The following is an 18,528-nucleotide window of genomic DNA, read 5'->3' as shown; positions in this document are numbered from 1 at the left end:
TAAGTTGGTACAACTGGAACGCATAGCAGGAAATTATTATATTTAAAATTTGACTGACAAGTGATTACTTCAAAATATTGTGAATAAAACTGTATAAAACTGAAAAAATGATATTCAGTTATTTAATTTAAAAAAAAAGGTATGTGTTAATACAAAACAAACAAGAACAAGACACCACATACCAAAAAAATATAAAAAAGAACTATTTCTCACTTTCAAGCTTTATGAAGCTTCCCGTATTTATGATTATATTTATCAATATAACTTATGTACAAATAAAAATTTGTAATATTCCGCAGGAATAAATAAAACAACATAAATAAAACAAACTATTTTATTATTAATAACACTTACCAAATTTTATGGGTACCTTAAAGGTTGATTAATTAACTTTAATCTTAATTTTTTAAACCAGTACCTTTGGCATTATTTTTCTTGTGCAGTACTAAAATCCATTATTTACGTATCGTGTGATGTCGATATTTTACAACTACTCCAGTTTTTAGTATGTGTTTAGTATGCTCCTTCTACCATATTCGAGATGCACTTATCTACGACGAGATGGTATACGAACTTTAATGATGGTAACTTTATTGGTGTATAAGACTTTTTGCCTGGGCAGCGAGTATTAACCATAAACTGTGCTCTGGGTCTGGGTCTACAGTTAATTTTCACTCGATTTTTCCTTCACTTGACTTCAAAAGACACCAAACACACGTCATAACACGAATCAAAATGCATCATCTTCAAAAACGCAGGGCATTTGACAAAACTGACAAAAGTTGACACAAAATTATAAGCTCTAATTTGGCAAGACTTTGACAAGCGTCAAAACTAAAGGCGAGTTCATACGCATCGGCGTCCGTTTGTCGTTCATCGTTCCGTCAAACCAATAAAATTGAAATACGATCTGTCATTTTTGAAATAAACCAATAAAACTGGTTAAAAACAACAAGAGACGACGTATGACGGATTTATATTTAAACCCATCCATAGTTAACTTAAAAATTATTCGAAACTTTTTTTAGTAAAATAAATACATTGGTATGGGACGTCATCTGCTTTTTTTCTGTCATCGTCTGTCGAAATCTTACCTGAGGAAAAAACAGAGTATAAGATATTTGATTTTTTACTATCTCTTTCTAAATTATAAATAAATGTTCCCATCTGTCAATTATACGAGGGAAAACAAAATATTATTATATTGGTGAGGTATAGTTATGAGTTTGAAACACCCTGTGGAACATGTTAACAGGATTTTCATTAAAAATTATTTTATTATGTAGGTACATTCTTTCTCGAAAGTTCTAATTACTTCATCTCTAAAGCTTTATTTTTGTTATTCGCCTTTGAAGAAGACACTAATATTTTTTTGTAATTTTTACGTTAAAACCATGCCTTTGCCTTTTGGTCCTAGTCAACAGACCTACAACTTTGGTCCTAGTCAACAACCAACATATTCCATAGGGTATTCCAAACTTTGACCTAAATAACAATATTTTGTGATCCTTCGTATAACTGACAGAAACTTTAATTTCTAACTTAAAAAGAGATACTAAAAAGTCAAATAATGCTTAAAAAATTATCAAAATTGGTCCACTAGAATACAATATATAAAATTTTAAAATACATCAAAATTTTAAGGTACTCGTTTATCGTGCCGGTGAGTGTATTAAAGGAAGACACTTCTACACTATTATTTTGCGTGTTACAGATGGATTTAGAATATTTTTATTGTGATAAATATCCTACGAATATTTTCTTGAATTATGCCACTAGCATTAATTAAAATCCGTCAAAAACATCCCGCAGGGAAAAAAATAAAATAAAATCTTAAAACAAAACCTTTCAAATTACTTTACAGAACAAAACGGAAATCCGTAGAATGGAAATTGAATGAAAATATAATTTTTAAAGCGTGTTCGGGCTTTAATTTTTTCGTTTTGGGTTAAAGTCTCAGAGATATATGAAAACATAGAGGTCCTCAAACATAAAAATATTTTCAAAGTAAAACCTCTGAAGGCGGGTAAGGGGACAAATAACTAACAATCTTTAAGATGTTTATTTAAATTTAAATGCTTCAAAAAAAGCAGGGGGCGACATGTTTCGGGACTTAAACAATTCCCATCATCAGGCCCAGAAAGACAAACGTCAACCTAGGAAGTACCACCACTGGGAAGAAATAAAATTAGTTAGAGTTGTTAACATTCACACATCTCTCTCATTGTAATTATAAATTGTATAACTTTTCAAGAGGGAAGCCTTTCTCTCCGAAATGTCGCAAACATGTCGCCCCTGCTTTTTTTGAAAACCTTTCTCTCCGAAAAGTCCCGAAACATGTCGCCCCCTGCTTTTTTTGAAACATTTAAATTTAAATAAAGAAATAAAGCATTATTACACAAACAATAATTTATACAATTTTTAATCTTACTGAAATAAAATAACTAAATTAAATTACTATTTAATTGCTGCGAGTTGATATCACATCGGGTGATATAAAAAATGTTTAAGAACTCCTCTATGGTTACTTATTACTCTGGCTTAAAGCCGCATAATTCTCTCTTCTGTCCCTTTAGAGAAATAAAGGATTTAATTGGAAATAAGGAAGAAAGAAATGTTTAAAAAAAAACGAGAATTTGAGATTTAAAATTGTTTTGTCTCCTTTTTCTCTTCTCAGTGCAGGCTTCTGGCCATCAGGTGGAAAAATGGCATGGCAAATAGCAAAATAGGGATGTGCCAATGCCACAGTCCCTCAGCCGCGTTGCACCCGTCCTCCTGGCAGCAGAACGTCCTGGAATTCCAGTCCCAATTATCTGTAACATGTACAAACAAAAACCGCGAGTCAATACCATAAATAAATGGAGAGAACCGCGGAAATTATAGGGTAAACAATCGTTATTCAAAGAATAACCAATGGATAATAATAAATTAGCATTAATATTGATTCTTTTCATAATTCGTTAATATATGATTACCATATATTAATTAGACCGCAAGATTTTCATGTATTTTAAAGTTCAATAAATTCTGTTCTAGTGGGTGGATTTTGACGATTATTTAAACAATTTGTAGCTAAATTATTTGACTTTTTACCATACTTCCTTTTTACCATACTTTTATACTAAAAAAATAATGCCCCCATCTGTATGATATACAAGCAGAAACAAAATGTTGTTATTTTGGCAAAAGTTTGAAACGCCCTGTGGGATAGTTAAATAAAGTAAGTGGCTTAAAAACTACTTTATTATCAAGGTGTATCTTTTCTCGGTAGTTTGTTTTGTGATTTATCTCAACAGCTTATTTTTGTTGGAGATATTCGCTTTAGAAGAAGACATTAACGATTCACAGCAATTTTAGCTTTAGAAGCATGACATTGCTTTTTATCCTAATCAACACATCTATGAAAATTTCACAGATAACAATAAACACTATTTAATAGTGTGTATTGTTTTTGTAATGTCACTTAAAAACCACATTATTATTGTTTTTTTGCAGATACTCCAGCAGCAACATTAATATTGGTTTTTTTTCATAATTCGTTAATATATTAGCATATATTTATAACACCGTAAAATTTTCGTTCAATTTTAAAGTTCAATAAATTCTGTTCTAGTGGGTCGATTTTGACGATTTTTTAACCAATTTGTAGATACATTATTTGACTTTTTATCATACTTTTAAACTAAAAAAAATGAAGTCCCCATCTGTATGATATACGAGGAGAGATAAAATGTAACTATTGTAGTTACACGAGTATCCACTTTCATTTTATAATAATAATTATTAAATATAATATAAATTAGTATTACCTAAAATCTCTATTGTATTTCATTATAAAAGATAGAGGGAATTATGCCATCTTAATTCCTGTTAATAATGTCCCAAGGGAGTTATAACTCTATACAGGATATTTCAAAAAACATGTGCAATCTCTCGTTGGGAATTTCCTCACGTAAAAATAATACACGACTATTTTTCATATCAACATAGGTCCGATTCTGCTTTGTTTCGTAGCTACAGGGTGTTAAAGTCTTAATAATCTTTCGATTTATTATAATTTTCTCATAAGTACTTTAGTGATTGGAATGAAATTTTGGGGGTAAAAGTTACTATAAGTGTTACATATTTTAATGCTAAAAAAGTGTCAATAAATTCATCAAGAACGTGCATATGGGTTATCACTGGAATATTTTTTAAGAAAAAAACATCTGCGACACTGACTTTTTTTCCTTTGATATGAAAATTGTGTAGGCCGTTTAATGCCAATTAAAAGTTATCTCTTGATCCCAATTCCAATTCAACCTCCTTGATGAGATAAACGCAATTTTATTAATTACAATTATAAAATTAAAACAAAAACAAAATTATTTACTTAATTTATTATTAAATATTATTACTATTAGTCCAACATACAGCAATTTCAAATAAAAAAAATAATGGTATTTAAGATAATTACAAAAAAACTAATTTTAAAAAGTTTTAACATCCTGTAACTCTAAAACTATGCATTTCCATACTAATATTTAAAGGACCTTTTTTACATATTTTTTGATTAGGAATCAATGATTACTTATTTAATACTTTTGCAAGTTAATGGTTTTAAAATTTTTAAAGGGTTGCTATAAAACTTGTATCAAGGCAAATTAATAAAATTGCGTTTATCTCATCAAGGAGGCCCAAATCGACAAAATATCAAGAGACAAGTTTTAATCGGCATTAAACTGCTTACACTATTTCGCTAACAAGAGAAAAAAAGTCAGTGGCGTACATGCTTTTTTTAAAAAAATATTTCATTGATAACCCATATGCACGTCCCTGGTGAATATGTCGATACTTTTTTAGCTTTAAAATATGTCGCATTTATAGTAACTTTTACCCTCAAAATTTCATTCGAATCACTAAAAGTACTTGGAAGAAAATTATATTAAATCGAAAAATTATTAAGACTTTGTAGCTACACCTGTAGCTAACACCCTGTAGCTACGAAACAAAGCAGAATCGAACCTATGTTGATATGAAAAATAAATCTTATTTTTACTTGAGGAATCTCCCCCCTAGAGATAGCACATGTTTTTTGAAACACCCTGTATATGGTTAGCGCAACCAAGACGATATAAGCTTATATTAATTCAGTAAAAAATAAAAATAGAAATGTTAATGTATTATAAGTGATTAATTTTTTACCATTTTTGTCTAATTACTATAGAAACAGTCTAGTACAAAATAAACTTTTCAATCGTCTACAGTTTTCATAGATCGATACTTGCGGTTGTTTCAAATTTAAAAATCATTTTTAAACTGAGAAAATAAAAAGCAAAACGCCATAATCGGATTATCGTGTAACTCTATTAAATTCGCGCGCTTTAGCAATTTTAATTTTTGCAAAAGAGTATGTTTTTGAAGTCTATAGAAACGTGATATTTACAAACGAAATATTCTTTTGCAAAATAAATAACAAAACCGTTGTTGATTTTGGATATAAAGCAATAATTCGTAAATCTACACTAGAACGAATAAAATAATAAAAATGTGTGCAAGTCCGATTAAACAAGTAGAGTAAAATGTATAGTTTTGAAATAAAACACAATATTGTTTTATTACGAGTAAAAATTATACAATTTTTGTGGAGAGGCACAAAATAGTATATTAAACAACGAGTTTCGAAAACGACGTTTTGCACACGAATTCGACAGATGACCACAAGTCGAAGTTTTCGAACGAGTTTTTTTAACTATTTTTTCCACGACTACTAATTAGCAGCAGACTCACTCAGTTTTTGCCATGTTCTTGCTAGTTTTGTGAAATAATTTGCGATGTAATGATGACACTTTTCTGACGGCAACATTAGAGGTTAAAAATGTTAAAATTGGCATATGTCGTGTGCAAAATGACATATGTCGTGCGCTAAATTCTTAGCACCTTTGCCAAAGACCTTTGCTTAGCACACAACCTTTGAATAAGAAGACTAAGGAAGGAGCATAATGCTATCCATGTATTCATGCATGGTGGGCGGAAAAAGTTCTCTAGGGTGGGGATCCTTGACAGTTCTGTTTGACGATTCATTTGACACATTTGAATTTAATTTGAAATTTTGTGGATTTGTCAGTCTGTGGTCAGTCTTTACGAAGCTTATTTTATGTTATTTATTATTTATTCTACTACTGATAATTGTATAAAGGTAGTAAATCTAGATGGAAATTGTGGCAGAACTTAAATTAACAGTGATTTATCGAAAAAGACTCTAAAATAGTTGGTTGTGTAGCGTGCGGTAGATCTCGGCAAAAATTGAGTGAAATAATGGAACAACTTTTCGCTAGTAAGTCTAGACCAAAGAATATGCCTAGCTAGGTCTAGACTATATAATATACATACGTGTGGTAAACCACGTGTGGTAAGATCATTTATGAAATTCACTTAAATTAACTAAATTATATATTTTTCCTGCATTTTAGCTTTTATTTACTACTTGTCAAAGATCAGATGTCAACTTTGAATAAGGATGTCAATGAATTTTGATACGTTAATTTGACTTACCTGCTTCAGTAGCGTATCTGATGTTTGTGTTAATAAATACTTATTATAACTTATCTATTTTTATTAGAATTATATATTTTTATAACAATTTTAATAACTACCAACATTTATTCACAACGTAAAATAAAATAACAAATTATTGAGTCTACCCCACGTTTACCCTACATCATAGTTTTACATTTTTTAAATAAAATTAGAACAGCACTGATAAACTGGAATTTAAGTCGGCCATATTTGAGGCCCATCGCGGTGTACCTAAGATTTTTGATATGCTCCTTCCTAAAGCACACAACAGTTTGCAAAACGCCAATTTCAGATCGAGTTTTCCGTGTTGCAAACTGCATTTTCTAGGCTAGTCGCAGAAAAAGTATATTTTTACTAATTTCAGGATAGAACTCTGTAAACTTTGTTTCAGGTGACACTAGCATGACACTAGTTAGTTGTCAAAGTTGATTAAATCAATAGATCCGAATAAAAGTCGAATGAGATGGAAGATATGAAATGACATGTTGAGTAGAATATCACTGGCTAGAAGCACAGCTAGAAGGCAGTGTCTGGCCATAGATAAAAGAAAATAATCTTCTATTAAGATAGATATGAAACTTAATAGTAAAATTTTGGGTCAAAGCGCCCCTCCGTGTTCTTAGTAGAGACTACGTTTAACCCAGCGCCTTCGCCTTTTCTGGTGTAAATATTTTTTATGTTTATATTTGATTTCAAAGGATTTAGTTTTAAAGTTACACTGATATATTAATATCAGAGTAACTTTAATAAAACATAAGAATATATATATTTTACAGTTTATTAAATATAAATTTTGATTACAAGGTAGAAAGTAAATCACAATATTTGATAAAACTTATAAGTATACCATTTTTACAGTTAATAAATAATAAAACTATTTCTGACTATGACATTTAAAATTTAGATAGATAGAATATTAAAAAACATACCGGTATTTGCAGACGCAGGTCCAAATTCAATAAAAACCAAAATTTTTCCTGCGAAAATCGGGCTTTTTTCACAGAAAAGGTATTTTTTGATTTATCAACAATCATTGTCAAGTTGACAATATACAGGGTGTTTTCTAATTAGTCTAAAAAATTGTGGTGTGATTCGGCATGTGTTCTTAAAACAATTTTTATATAACCATTGGGTCTAAAGTACTTCCTTTCTGATCTACAGGGTGTTAAAAATAAAAAAAAAATCGATATTTTGCTTAACATAAATGGTACACTACTGCTTTTTTAAAGAAAATATATTTTTTTTCTTGACTGGCCATCCTTTTTCAACAAAATAGATCTTTTGAGTTTTTGTTGTTCATCAAACGGTTGCCGAGAAAAAAATAAATATACTTATTAAGAGCCCGCCTTAAGCCGTTTTTTGACGATTTTTTATTTTATAGATTAATTAGGAAACACCCTGTATATGCATATCACAGGCAACCAAATAAACTAGTAACCTCTAAAAATTATTTTTCCTACCACTAGCGACATACCGTGTTTTTAGTGAGTACTAAATTATTTTATCAAAATTTCACCATATAAGTTTCCAGGTCAACTTTTGTTTTGATAAAATCAGTTATGTAAGAAATATTTGTTTATTTAGTATTTGAAAGGCTTTTTCCGAGGCTTTTCGAAATTGAAAGTCACAATTTTTTTTTGCGGAAATGCATAATTTTCAGTTTTTCAACTTTAGAATAGATTACATGAAAACACGTTTCTGTTTTTTATTCTAGAAATTTTTCTAAACATATAAACGCAAGAATTTCTTGCCGGAGTATACCATTTTATTTTTGTAAAATATAGCAAGATTTTTGTAAAATATAGCAAGTTCCCTACCACAAGATGACGCCCCAGGTGTTCTCGTGGGAAGAACGGCAGCAGAGAAGACATCAGAAACTATAGACCAATAAGCCTACTACCCGTAACATACAAGATATTCGCAAAAATAATAAACAACAGAATACAAAACACACTAGATGCTGCACAACCACGAGAACAAGCAGGCTTTAGAAGCGGCTTTAGCACGATTTGGTTTGGTAAATAACATACATACGCTAAGACAATCTATCAGCCGAACAAAAGAATACGAACTTTGACTACCCATAGCCTTTATAGACTTTGAGAAGGCTTTCGACTCGATATATCCTAAAGCAATAATAGAAGCCCTAGCGAACCAAGGTATTGACAGGCCTTATATAGAAACTTTTGCCAATATATACAAAGAAGTCAAAGCAAGAATTATGATATATAAAAAAACAGAGATCCAACTGGCAATGGAGTACAACAGGTAGACGCAGTATTCCCAAAGCTGTTTACAGCAACACTAGAAGAAATCTTCCTTCAACTAGACTGGACTAACAATGGATTAAGAAAAGATAGAGAATATCTTATCCATTTAAGATTCGCTGATGACATAGTCCTAATGGCCAATAATCCTGAAGAACTACAAACACAAATTAACGAACTAAATACAGCCAGCAATAAAGTAGGTCTCAAAATAAATTTAACAAAAACTAAAGTAATGTACAACCAACTAGTAGACAGAAAAGACATTTTACAAACAACAAAACTGGAAATAGTAGAAGAATATAGAATAGAATAGATATTTGGGACAATTAATGCACAGCTCGGGATCTCTACTACAAGAAATCAACCGAAGAATTAAGTCAGCATGGAGTACTTATGGAAGAAACTCAATCATATTCAAATCTATAATGCCACTTTATCTAAAAAAGAAAACATTCGACTAATGTGTCATGACTTATGCATGCAAAACCTGGACACTTAAAACGGACATTATAAGGAAACTGCAGATCGCACAACGCTCAATGGAACGAAATATGCTGGGAATAACCAAGAAAGACTGTAAAAGAAGAGAGTGCATACGACAACAGAACCAGATAATAGATGTCATCAATCCTCAAGTGGTAATAACTCAAGTGGCAATAGGTAAGACACCTGGCAAAAAGGACGGACAATAATGGACCACAAAATTTGCAGCATGATACCCACGAGGAATTAGGAGATTTAGAAGGAAACTAGAGGAAGACCAAACCTGAGATGGAACCATTATATTAGGAAATTAGCAGCGATAACTTGAGTCGCTTATCCAACAATAGACAACAATGAGCTCAACTACAAAGAGAGTACTACACCATTATTGGAAATGGTTGAATAAGCTGAGAATGCTAGCAAGATTTGAAACTAGATTAATTTCATACCTACACTGTTTAGAATGTAAAGCAGGAATATGTTTTCATGTAATACTGATTTCAGTTATTCTAAAGTAATAAACTCTATATTATGAAAATGATATATTTCGGTAGAGAGTTTTTTGTGTGTTTATATTTAACCCTTAACTGGTCCGGTAATAGATATGTATCATAAACGGTCCGGCGTAGTCTGTGGAACTACGTCTTCTAAAAAGTGAAAAAAACACACAAAAACTAAAAAATAACAAATTTTCATTTTATTATATCTTATATTATGTATTATTCAACTAATATAGACAAAAATAGGTTCAATTAATATAAACTTTAAGAAAATATAGTACAAAATAAAATAACATACATATAAATTTGAAAAAAAAAACAATTTGATTTTTACTAATCTGTAAAAAATTAAACCAAATTACTAACAGTGATTACAATACAGAAATATGTTTTTAGTACTATATATAAAAAAAATAAACTATAAAACTAAAGTTAAAGAAAAGGTTTTTAGTTACAGCATGAGGCAAAGTTCATTGTTTTCCTGAACATGTTTTACAAAATGGATTCGTACATTCTAGGCATTAAAAATAATTAAACTAGGACATAACATTGTCTTTAACTAGGATAAGAACTCTGGGATAAGAATATCTCCGTGGACGTGTTCTGGTTGTACAGGAATTGCAAGTATTCTACCAATTGTAAAGTATATTTCTCTTGGAATATTGGACATTGTCAAACGCATTTGTCTGGCAGATTGTCATACTGTCACTGTCACAGTCCTCATCATATCATTTTAATAGAGTTTCTTCATAACTAGAGTCTCCTAAACGCACTCTTTTCGAAGGCCCGGCTATATTTTACAAAAGTTTGTCAAACACAAAATCTTACGCAAACGGTCCGGCGTCGTCTGAGAGACTACGACTTAAGTAACTTCTGCCATAACTTCTAAAAAACTAATCCAGTTTGGGCATAAATATGGCTATCAGTAGTTGACCGAGAGGGGGAGGATTAGCTGGAACGCCAATTATGTGGGCGGTCCCAGTAACTAATGAGAATGAGTTAATTATTTGGCGTAGTCTGTCAGACGACGCCGGACCAGTTAAGGGTTAAAGAATGACATCTAGAGACTGACCTCGCCAAAATTATAATCGAGCGTCATTCCCCAGCCGTCTTTGACAAAGTTTTTTTTTCGATCGTACGGTGTATGCTATGCTTGTCGTCTGTCAGCGAGTCAGCCACTATAATATATTGAGTCGATGGCAGGGTTTTGCATCGTGTCACTAAAACAATCACGTCCCACATCGAGCGCATTGCACCACACACACATACAAACACATGCATTGTTCAGATCCAATTTTACGACAGTAAATTACCTGTGTCGTCACGTGAAAAAATGTCCTAGTAGAGGAAAGGCAGATAGATAGTAATAGATAAATTTTATTTATATTTTATATAATTACTTAGCGTGTACCCGCCACTTCGTTTGCGTCAAATTAATCATTTGTAATGATGATGATAAAGCAAGCAAGAATTTCCATTAACATACAAACTGGATAAAATGTTCTCACATTTATGTCAGCATGAGAAAAAACAATATGGCGATATTATTATATAACTTGGTAATATTTGAGGGGTAGTTTCATCACGTTGGAATTTGACTTTCGAAAAATCCGTTTGCCAAAAATAAGCTTTTTACGTCAAGCAGTTTAAACAGAATCGTGGTTAATCAATTACCCAACTTTTTGGAACACCCTGTATGATTTTTTAAAAAATTTCAAAATATGTAAAAAAACAAAATAACTTATGCGTGTCCAAGCGTTTTAGCGAAAGACTAACCGTTTTTTAAATAACAAATATTGTAATATTTGAGGGGCGTTTTCACCGTCTTGAAATTTGAGATTCGAGAAACCCCTCCTTATCGAACCTCTACATCCCACACATGGCTGAGAAACTTAAATGGAAATGACGGTTCATTAAAAATAGTTTTTCCTCCAAGATGCAGAGGCGCAAAATATTAAAACTGTCAATATTAACAATGCAAATGTCAATATCTGACAATAATAAAATTTGATTTTTAACTGTCACTCAGAGACGCTTTTGTTGTGATTTTACGGTTTGATTTCGTTTTGATTTGTCGAATTATTGTAAAATTAAATTCCTTCAGAGTTTTTGCCAGTATTCTGTTTTAGACAATGTTTTTAAAAATGGTGGGACAATTTGTGTTTTGTATAGACTCTTAATTATTTTTTATCATGGAGTTTAATTGTTGTACACCTGGTTTCCGAAGGATACAATGGTAAGTAAATTAAACATATCTACTTACAGTTATAGATTTTTTAAATTAGTACTGCTAATAAATGCCACCTGCTGAGCAGTTATTTAATTTTATTACGGTGCATGTAAGGAATTAAGGACGCGCGTTGTGTTATATTAGCATGATCAGCAGATGAGTACATCTAATTTAATTTGTTTTTATTATTTCAGGTCTCAAACGGAAACAAACTGGGAATCTTGCCTACACCAAAATTATATAGCCGTTTCCAATTCACTTCAAAGGGAGGAAAATTATGTAAAACTGCCTGCTATTTGCTGAAACCGCCAAAGATTAAATTATAACTGTAACAACTTAATATATACTATTTCTAGTCTTTTTAATATATTTTTTAATTAATATCCGACATATAAGAACACTTTGTATGCTTTTAACTCAGTTGATTTATCGTTTATAATATGTTCGACCTAATTAAAAGCACACAAAGTGTTCTTACATGTATGTCTAAATTTATTTTAAATTAACTAAAACAACCCCCCTTCCCCGCACCCCTCTCTTCCATTAGTATTTCTTCCTCCATCTACCAGAGGCGCCCTTGTATAATAAAATTGAAATGTATTATAAGTTGCCTATCTATTTAATAGTATAAGTCTTTTATCTATGATCCCACAGTCAATCCGTTTGCCAAAAATCAGCTTTAAACGTCAAGCAGTTTAAGCAGAATCGTAATTACTCAATGGTCCTTAATAGTTTCTGAAAAATAAAATTAATTTTTTTAAAAAGGTCCGATTAAATGTATATCTCCGAAAGTAAACTTTCGAAAAAATTCGTAATATCTACAAATTCATTTACCCGCTAGTAGTTATAAAAAGCATTTTTGGTAAACTCTGTCCCTAATAGTTTCTGAAAAATAAAATTAATTTTTTTAAAAATGTCCGATTAAATGTATATCTCCGAAACTAAAGTTCCAAGAAAATTCGTAATATATCTAGAAATTCATTTACCCACTAGTAGATATAAAAAGCATTTTTGGTAAACTCTGTCTCAAATAGTTTCTGAAAAATAAAATTAATTTTTTTAAAAAGGTCCGAAAGGATATTTTATGAAACACCCTGTATAAATTTTTAAAAAATCTTAAAATATGTAAAACAACAAAATAAAATATACGTGTTTAAGAGTTTTTCCGAAAAACTCACCGGTTTTTAAATAAAAAATATTTTAATATTTAAGGGGTAGTTTCACCCCCTTAGAATGTACAAAAAATCTTTTCTTATCGAACCTCTACACCCTAAAGTCTATCCGTTTTCCAAAAATCAGCTTTTTACGTCAAGCGCTTTAAGCAGGATCGTGATTAATCAATGACCAGATTTTTCGGAACACCCTGTATACATTTTTAAAAAATCTTAAAATATGTAAAAAACAAAATAAAATATACATGTTTAAGCGTTTTTTCGGAAACTTGACCGTTTTTTAAATAAAAAATATTGTAATATTTGAGGGGTGGTTTCACCTCCTTGGAACTGGAATTTCGAAAAATCCCTTCTTATCGAACCTCTACACCCTAGAATCAACCTGTATGCCAAAATTGAGCTTCTTACGTGGAGTAGTTTGAGCAGGATCGTGATTAATCAGTGAGTCAGTCACTTAAGGATTAGACATACAACACGTATTCTAATCCCATATATGTATATATTATATATCATATATTATATATTATATAATCATAGGAGACGGGGGGCAGAGAAAGAACACAAAATGAAGTTGTTCATCTGCGGAAAGAAATATTCTGATTTTCCACCATTATCATAGAATACGCTGAGTAAATTTGATTAGACGTTTAGGGAAAATAGTCATGTACGAAAACTAGAAAATAAGCAAGAACTGCATTATGCGAAAGTGTTAAACAGCCGCTACACTATCCCCGAAATGTTTTACGAAATATTTGGTGAGATGTAATTAACGAAATATCATTGTAACAACAGCTATTTTAGAAACGTCTAGGTTTACTTATTTCAGTGAGATTTGTGAAAAAAAATCCTTTGCCTTGGATACAGATACCGCCACGTTTTGGAAATAGCAAAACAAAATTGAACGAGGCAGCAAAAACAAAATGAGGCAACAAAAATGCCAAAAAAATCTCCCCTTGTCCTCCTCACGAGTAGTTTTTAGGCGTTTTTAAGAATCGAATGTAGGTTGAGGCAAACCGAAGTGGGTCAAGACTATGGTATAAAAAAAAACGATAGCGGCTCCAATTTCGTTCAATTTGTTCGTATCACCTGTGACGTCATGTGCCATCCAAAAAAATATCCATATTCAATCGCAACTAATAAAAAAGACCTAAAATAAGGAATAATTAGGACATAACCCCAAAAGTTATGTCAAATCATCGAGAGCTTGACATTTGAAAACCAATTTTTTTGACCGTGTCATCTGTTTGACAATTTGAAATTGGCGCGCGGAGCTTGCCGACTAATATTGCCGTTTATCACCTCTATCATACCTTGTTTTCTTTGTATCATGGGTCAAGACTGGAAATAAATCGAAATGCGTCAAAGTTGGGCGACGAAATCTCGGACGAAATGCAACCTTGACTTGTTTCGAATTGTTTTTCGCATAGTGTAGACGCTATTTTAGACTTTTCTTAATCATTTTTTCAACGGTATAAAAACTCGTATTGTTTTTTAGCTTTAAGATAAAATACGTGGAACTACCGCTGCCTCTCCCGGGCGCTTACTCAAAATTATTGACATTTCAGCTCAACCTAAGATTTATTTTAATAGAATATACCTAAGGTATAAAATGTAATGTGAACGATCCTGTATACATAACAAATTTCCACGTAATGCACTTTACTATTTGCGGTTTATGTATTTTTATTTTTAATTTTATTGCCTGTCAAAAAATTTGAAATGCATTGTCCCGTGAGCGTTTGACAGGCGGTCACGAACGTAATCCGTAGCTCGGGCTGCTTTTTAAAATCGACCAAAATGGTAGAGTTCACGAAATTCATATCGGGATTAGACCGTTTATCAGGCGGAATGATCTTGGACGGGTCCCAACTAACTTTAAAACGAACGAAAGACACTCAAGGACTGGGTGGTTAGTCCCACACCCCCCGCCATTCGACACAAACTAACTTTAAAATAACAGAGTCGAAAGAAAAATTAAGGTGTCGCATTTCGACACAAAACATTGCATCAGGAAAGACGATCTCCACCTAATATCGATAAGATACTTGGTTTTATTTATATCTGTAGGTTATATTCTCCAAGTACATCCTTTTCAAAAAGTATAATAACATGGAGACTAAATCTTTCCACATATCTTTTTGTCAATGGACTATTCATCACTTATATAGTACAAAAGAAGTCCTCCTACCCTGATAGAAGGGATAGAAGGTAATGAAAAAGTGAATGATCTAGCTAGAAAAAGAGCGAAGACTCCATTAATTGGACCCAAGTGGAAACCAACTTAAAGCAGAACTCAAAAACCTGGAAGACTCCATCTGCAACCTGTAATGGTAATCCTCCAACGGCCTAAGACATTCGAAGAAATTTCACAGAACTTTGGACCGAGAAAAATCAAAGGTTTTCATTGATTAAGTAAGAACAATCTTCGGATTGTCTCCATGGGGTTTTTAACAGAACACTCTCTCCTTAATCAACATCTCAGTATGTTGAAGCTAAGATACAACGGCGAATTCAGATTCTGTGAGGAAAAAGAGGAAACACCAGAACATCTTATTACTGAGTGCGCCGAGACAACTACTCGTGCCATAAACGTTGATACTGTTACGTTTTTCGTCGGTTCCGTATGGATAGAAAGTCACAATTTATTCTACACTAAGAAACAAAATCAATAACGATAAAAGACTTAAAGAACTATTTACAAACTATTTATAATTATTTATCTAGAAAGAATTTATCTTGAATTTAGCGCGGCAACTGTACTTGTCTATTTATTTCTGTCCTCCTCAGGCCTCAGGCGTCGGCTTATATACCCACAGCTAAACAGTTCTCGAATAATCCGTTAGACGTTAGATCATTATTAGGTGCATAGAGCAAGGTTTAGAATGTTCTCGTATGTACGTCTCCATTCCAGTGGAACTCGATTGTTCTCGAACGTTCGAATGAATCATTACGGTGTCTATTCTTTAATGCGATATAAGGTCATATGCGGGTGGGACATATTAGTTAGTTAGGTTATGCTGAGTCCACACGGGTCCGCTCCAATACGACCAACATCGGTGATAGAGATTTTTCTGATTGACAGAATCTGAACACCACTTTGTCTGTCAATCTCATCAGCTTTAAATGTCTATTGAGATCTCTATGCTCTTTCTATTAGTAGATCCACTACAATTTGATAATGTTTCTGTCTTTTCTCATCAGATCTGCCATAGTATAACTTTTGGAGAGTATTCTACTATGAACTTTTGTGCCTGTTTTTGTATTAGTGAATGTTTCCACCCACCATTCTAAAGATTTGCAGAATAAAGCTTCATTCAGAACCTCGCAATTTGTGGAATAAATTAGTGGTTTCAATTACACTTGATACTTTTTAGTTTACGATCATTCACAATGTTTAAAAAACACAATTAAAATTAATAGAATATCCTAGCAACAGCTTGCATTAGTCAGTTGTATCCATAGAGAAAGCCTAATATTTAGCTTATAAAACAATAAACTTTTGATTTCTAACCACAATTTCGCTCGACGGAAGATAATCAAAGGCCAAAATGACATTTGTCGCAAATTTTGAAGTATACTTAATGGAAAAGTCAAAAGTTTGATAACTTTTTCTACTAATTGAAAATGTCTACCACTAATTCTGACGTTCTGAATGCTTACATTGAAATTAAAGCAACAAACTTCTACCCTAATTGAAATCACTAATTTATTCCACTAATTGCGAGGTTCTGAATGAAGCTTAAAACACTAATTTACCACAATACACCAAAACACTTAACATATAACAGTGGAAGCGCGTTTCACTAACCATTTTAGCATTATCAGGAGCAAAATAAAACACTAATTCACGACAATACACCAAAACACTTTTACACTGAACATTTTTTAGATTGAGATTCCATGTAAAGATTGTAATCAGAACTAGGTCGGGCAAACTAGAAGATCAATATTAACACAGATAATATTATAAAGAACAATATTGCTCAGATAAGATGAAAGACCGGATAAATCTTGCGTTGCTCAAGATATTGTTGATGAAGATCATTGTATAGATATTAGTAATTTAAAATTAATTAAAGAAGTCACAAATTACAGACAAATTAGATGCATATGAGAGCGTCAAAATTAATAAATGTAAAGATCATAAAAATATGAACAGAAGATAAGAGTTTAATTCCTTCCAGACCTCTGTTTTTATTGCTCTAGTTTCGGTAATTAATTCTTACGCTCGGTTGGTTTTGACTAGCTTACTCGATGCTAACAGAGCGCCTATATAAAAGCACAATTTGTAGATATTAGTTTAGTTTTACTCATATGCTGATTATGCTAAAACTGTTAGCAAAACGCGCGTCCAGTGCAAAAGCAAAGTGTGTGGTTTGGTTTGGTGTATTGTGGTGAATTAATGTTTTATTTTGCTACTATAGTTGTCTAATTATTGTTACGCGATATTTTTAAGGTCAACTAAATATGACCGACTAGAAAATTATAATCAGTATTATTTTCTGATTTCCCCCTGTAAACTTATGCGCGAATCCAGTATCGGAATTTTTTTGGAACAGTTGTTAATATTTTACTGTTAAAAAAATTAAATATTTTGAATAAATCCACCTATCAAACTGCTCACATATTAGTCTATTGGAGTCTTGTAAATATTTCATTTATGTCTGGAATTAATTGACTATATCAAAATATCCAGTGAATTTAATCGGGGTTGTGACAGTTTTGTACTAAACAAACGAGAACATCCAAATATATCAATTTTTAATCCTTTAATGCCGTATCGCCATTTTAATAAAACTCATCAATATTCCATACCCACCAAATATAACAACAAAAAAGAGAGAAAAAAAATAAATTTCGGACAAGTTCAATTTCCTTGTGGCATATTGAAATGAACGTGTGAGGAATATAGAAAACGCTTCACGTTTATGTAGTTCAGCGCAAAAAATGGCAAGGCGGAAAAAATATATTTTAAATCATATATTTAGTGAAATTTTAGAGAGAATATATTTGAAAATTCTAGAAATTTTAAAATGATATTTTCTGGTGAATTTTAATAAGAATAATAGTGCAAGTATATATTATAAAAAACAAGAAACAAATTCTAAAAAAAATTAGGATGAATATAATATAAACATGTATTAGAGAAATAATACAGTTTTATTTTTTTGGCGCCCAACGTGGGACCATGCAAATTTAAAAAAATATGAATGACAAATTGAAAATCTGATATTGGCGTAATAACGCTATATAATTTACAAGCTATATAATATATAGCTTGTAAAGAATTTAACCGGTACAACATGATTCGTAAA

The 18,528-nt window shown here is 31.6% G+C and overlaps 1 protein-coding gene across 1 annotated transcript in view; it reads right to left on the bottom strand.

Moving 5' to 3' along the window:
- Positions 1 to 2,474: 2,474 nt before the first annotated feature.
- The window catches only part of LOC115877216, a 109,771-nt gene continuing 93,717 nt past the window's right edge, over positions 2,475 to 18,528 (bottom strand). Inside the window, exon 4 of the mRNA XM_030893378.1 lies at positions 2,475 to 2,813. Within this exon, the coding sequence (XP_030749238.1) occupies positions 2,674 to 2,813 (140 nt within the window). The 3' untranslated portion in view covers positions 2,475 to 2,673. The remainder of the gene's footprint in view (positions 2,814 to 18,528) is intronic.

Source organism: Sitophilus oryzae, unplaced genomic scaffold, assembly GCF_002938485.1.
Source record: "Sitophilus oryzae breed Bouriz unplaced genomic scaffold, Soryzae_2.0 scaffold_1060_pilon_pilon, whole genome shotgun sequence".
NCBI classification, from domain to species: Eukaryota; Metazoa; Arthropoda; class Insecta; order Coleoptera; family Curculionidae; genus Sitophilus; species Sitophilus oryzae.
The sequence above is the reverse complement of the archived record's forward strand: the minus strand, read 5'-3'. Positions and strand labels throughout refer to the sequence as shown.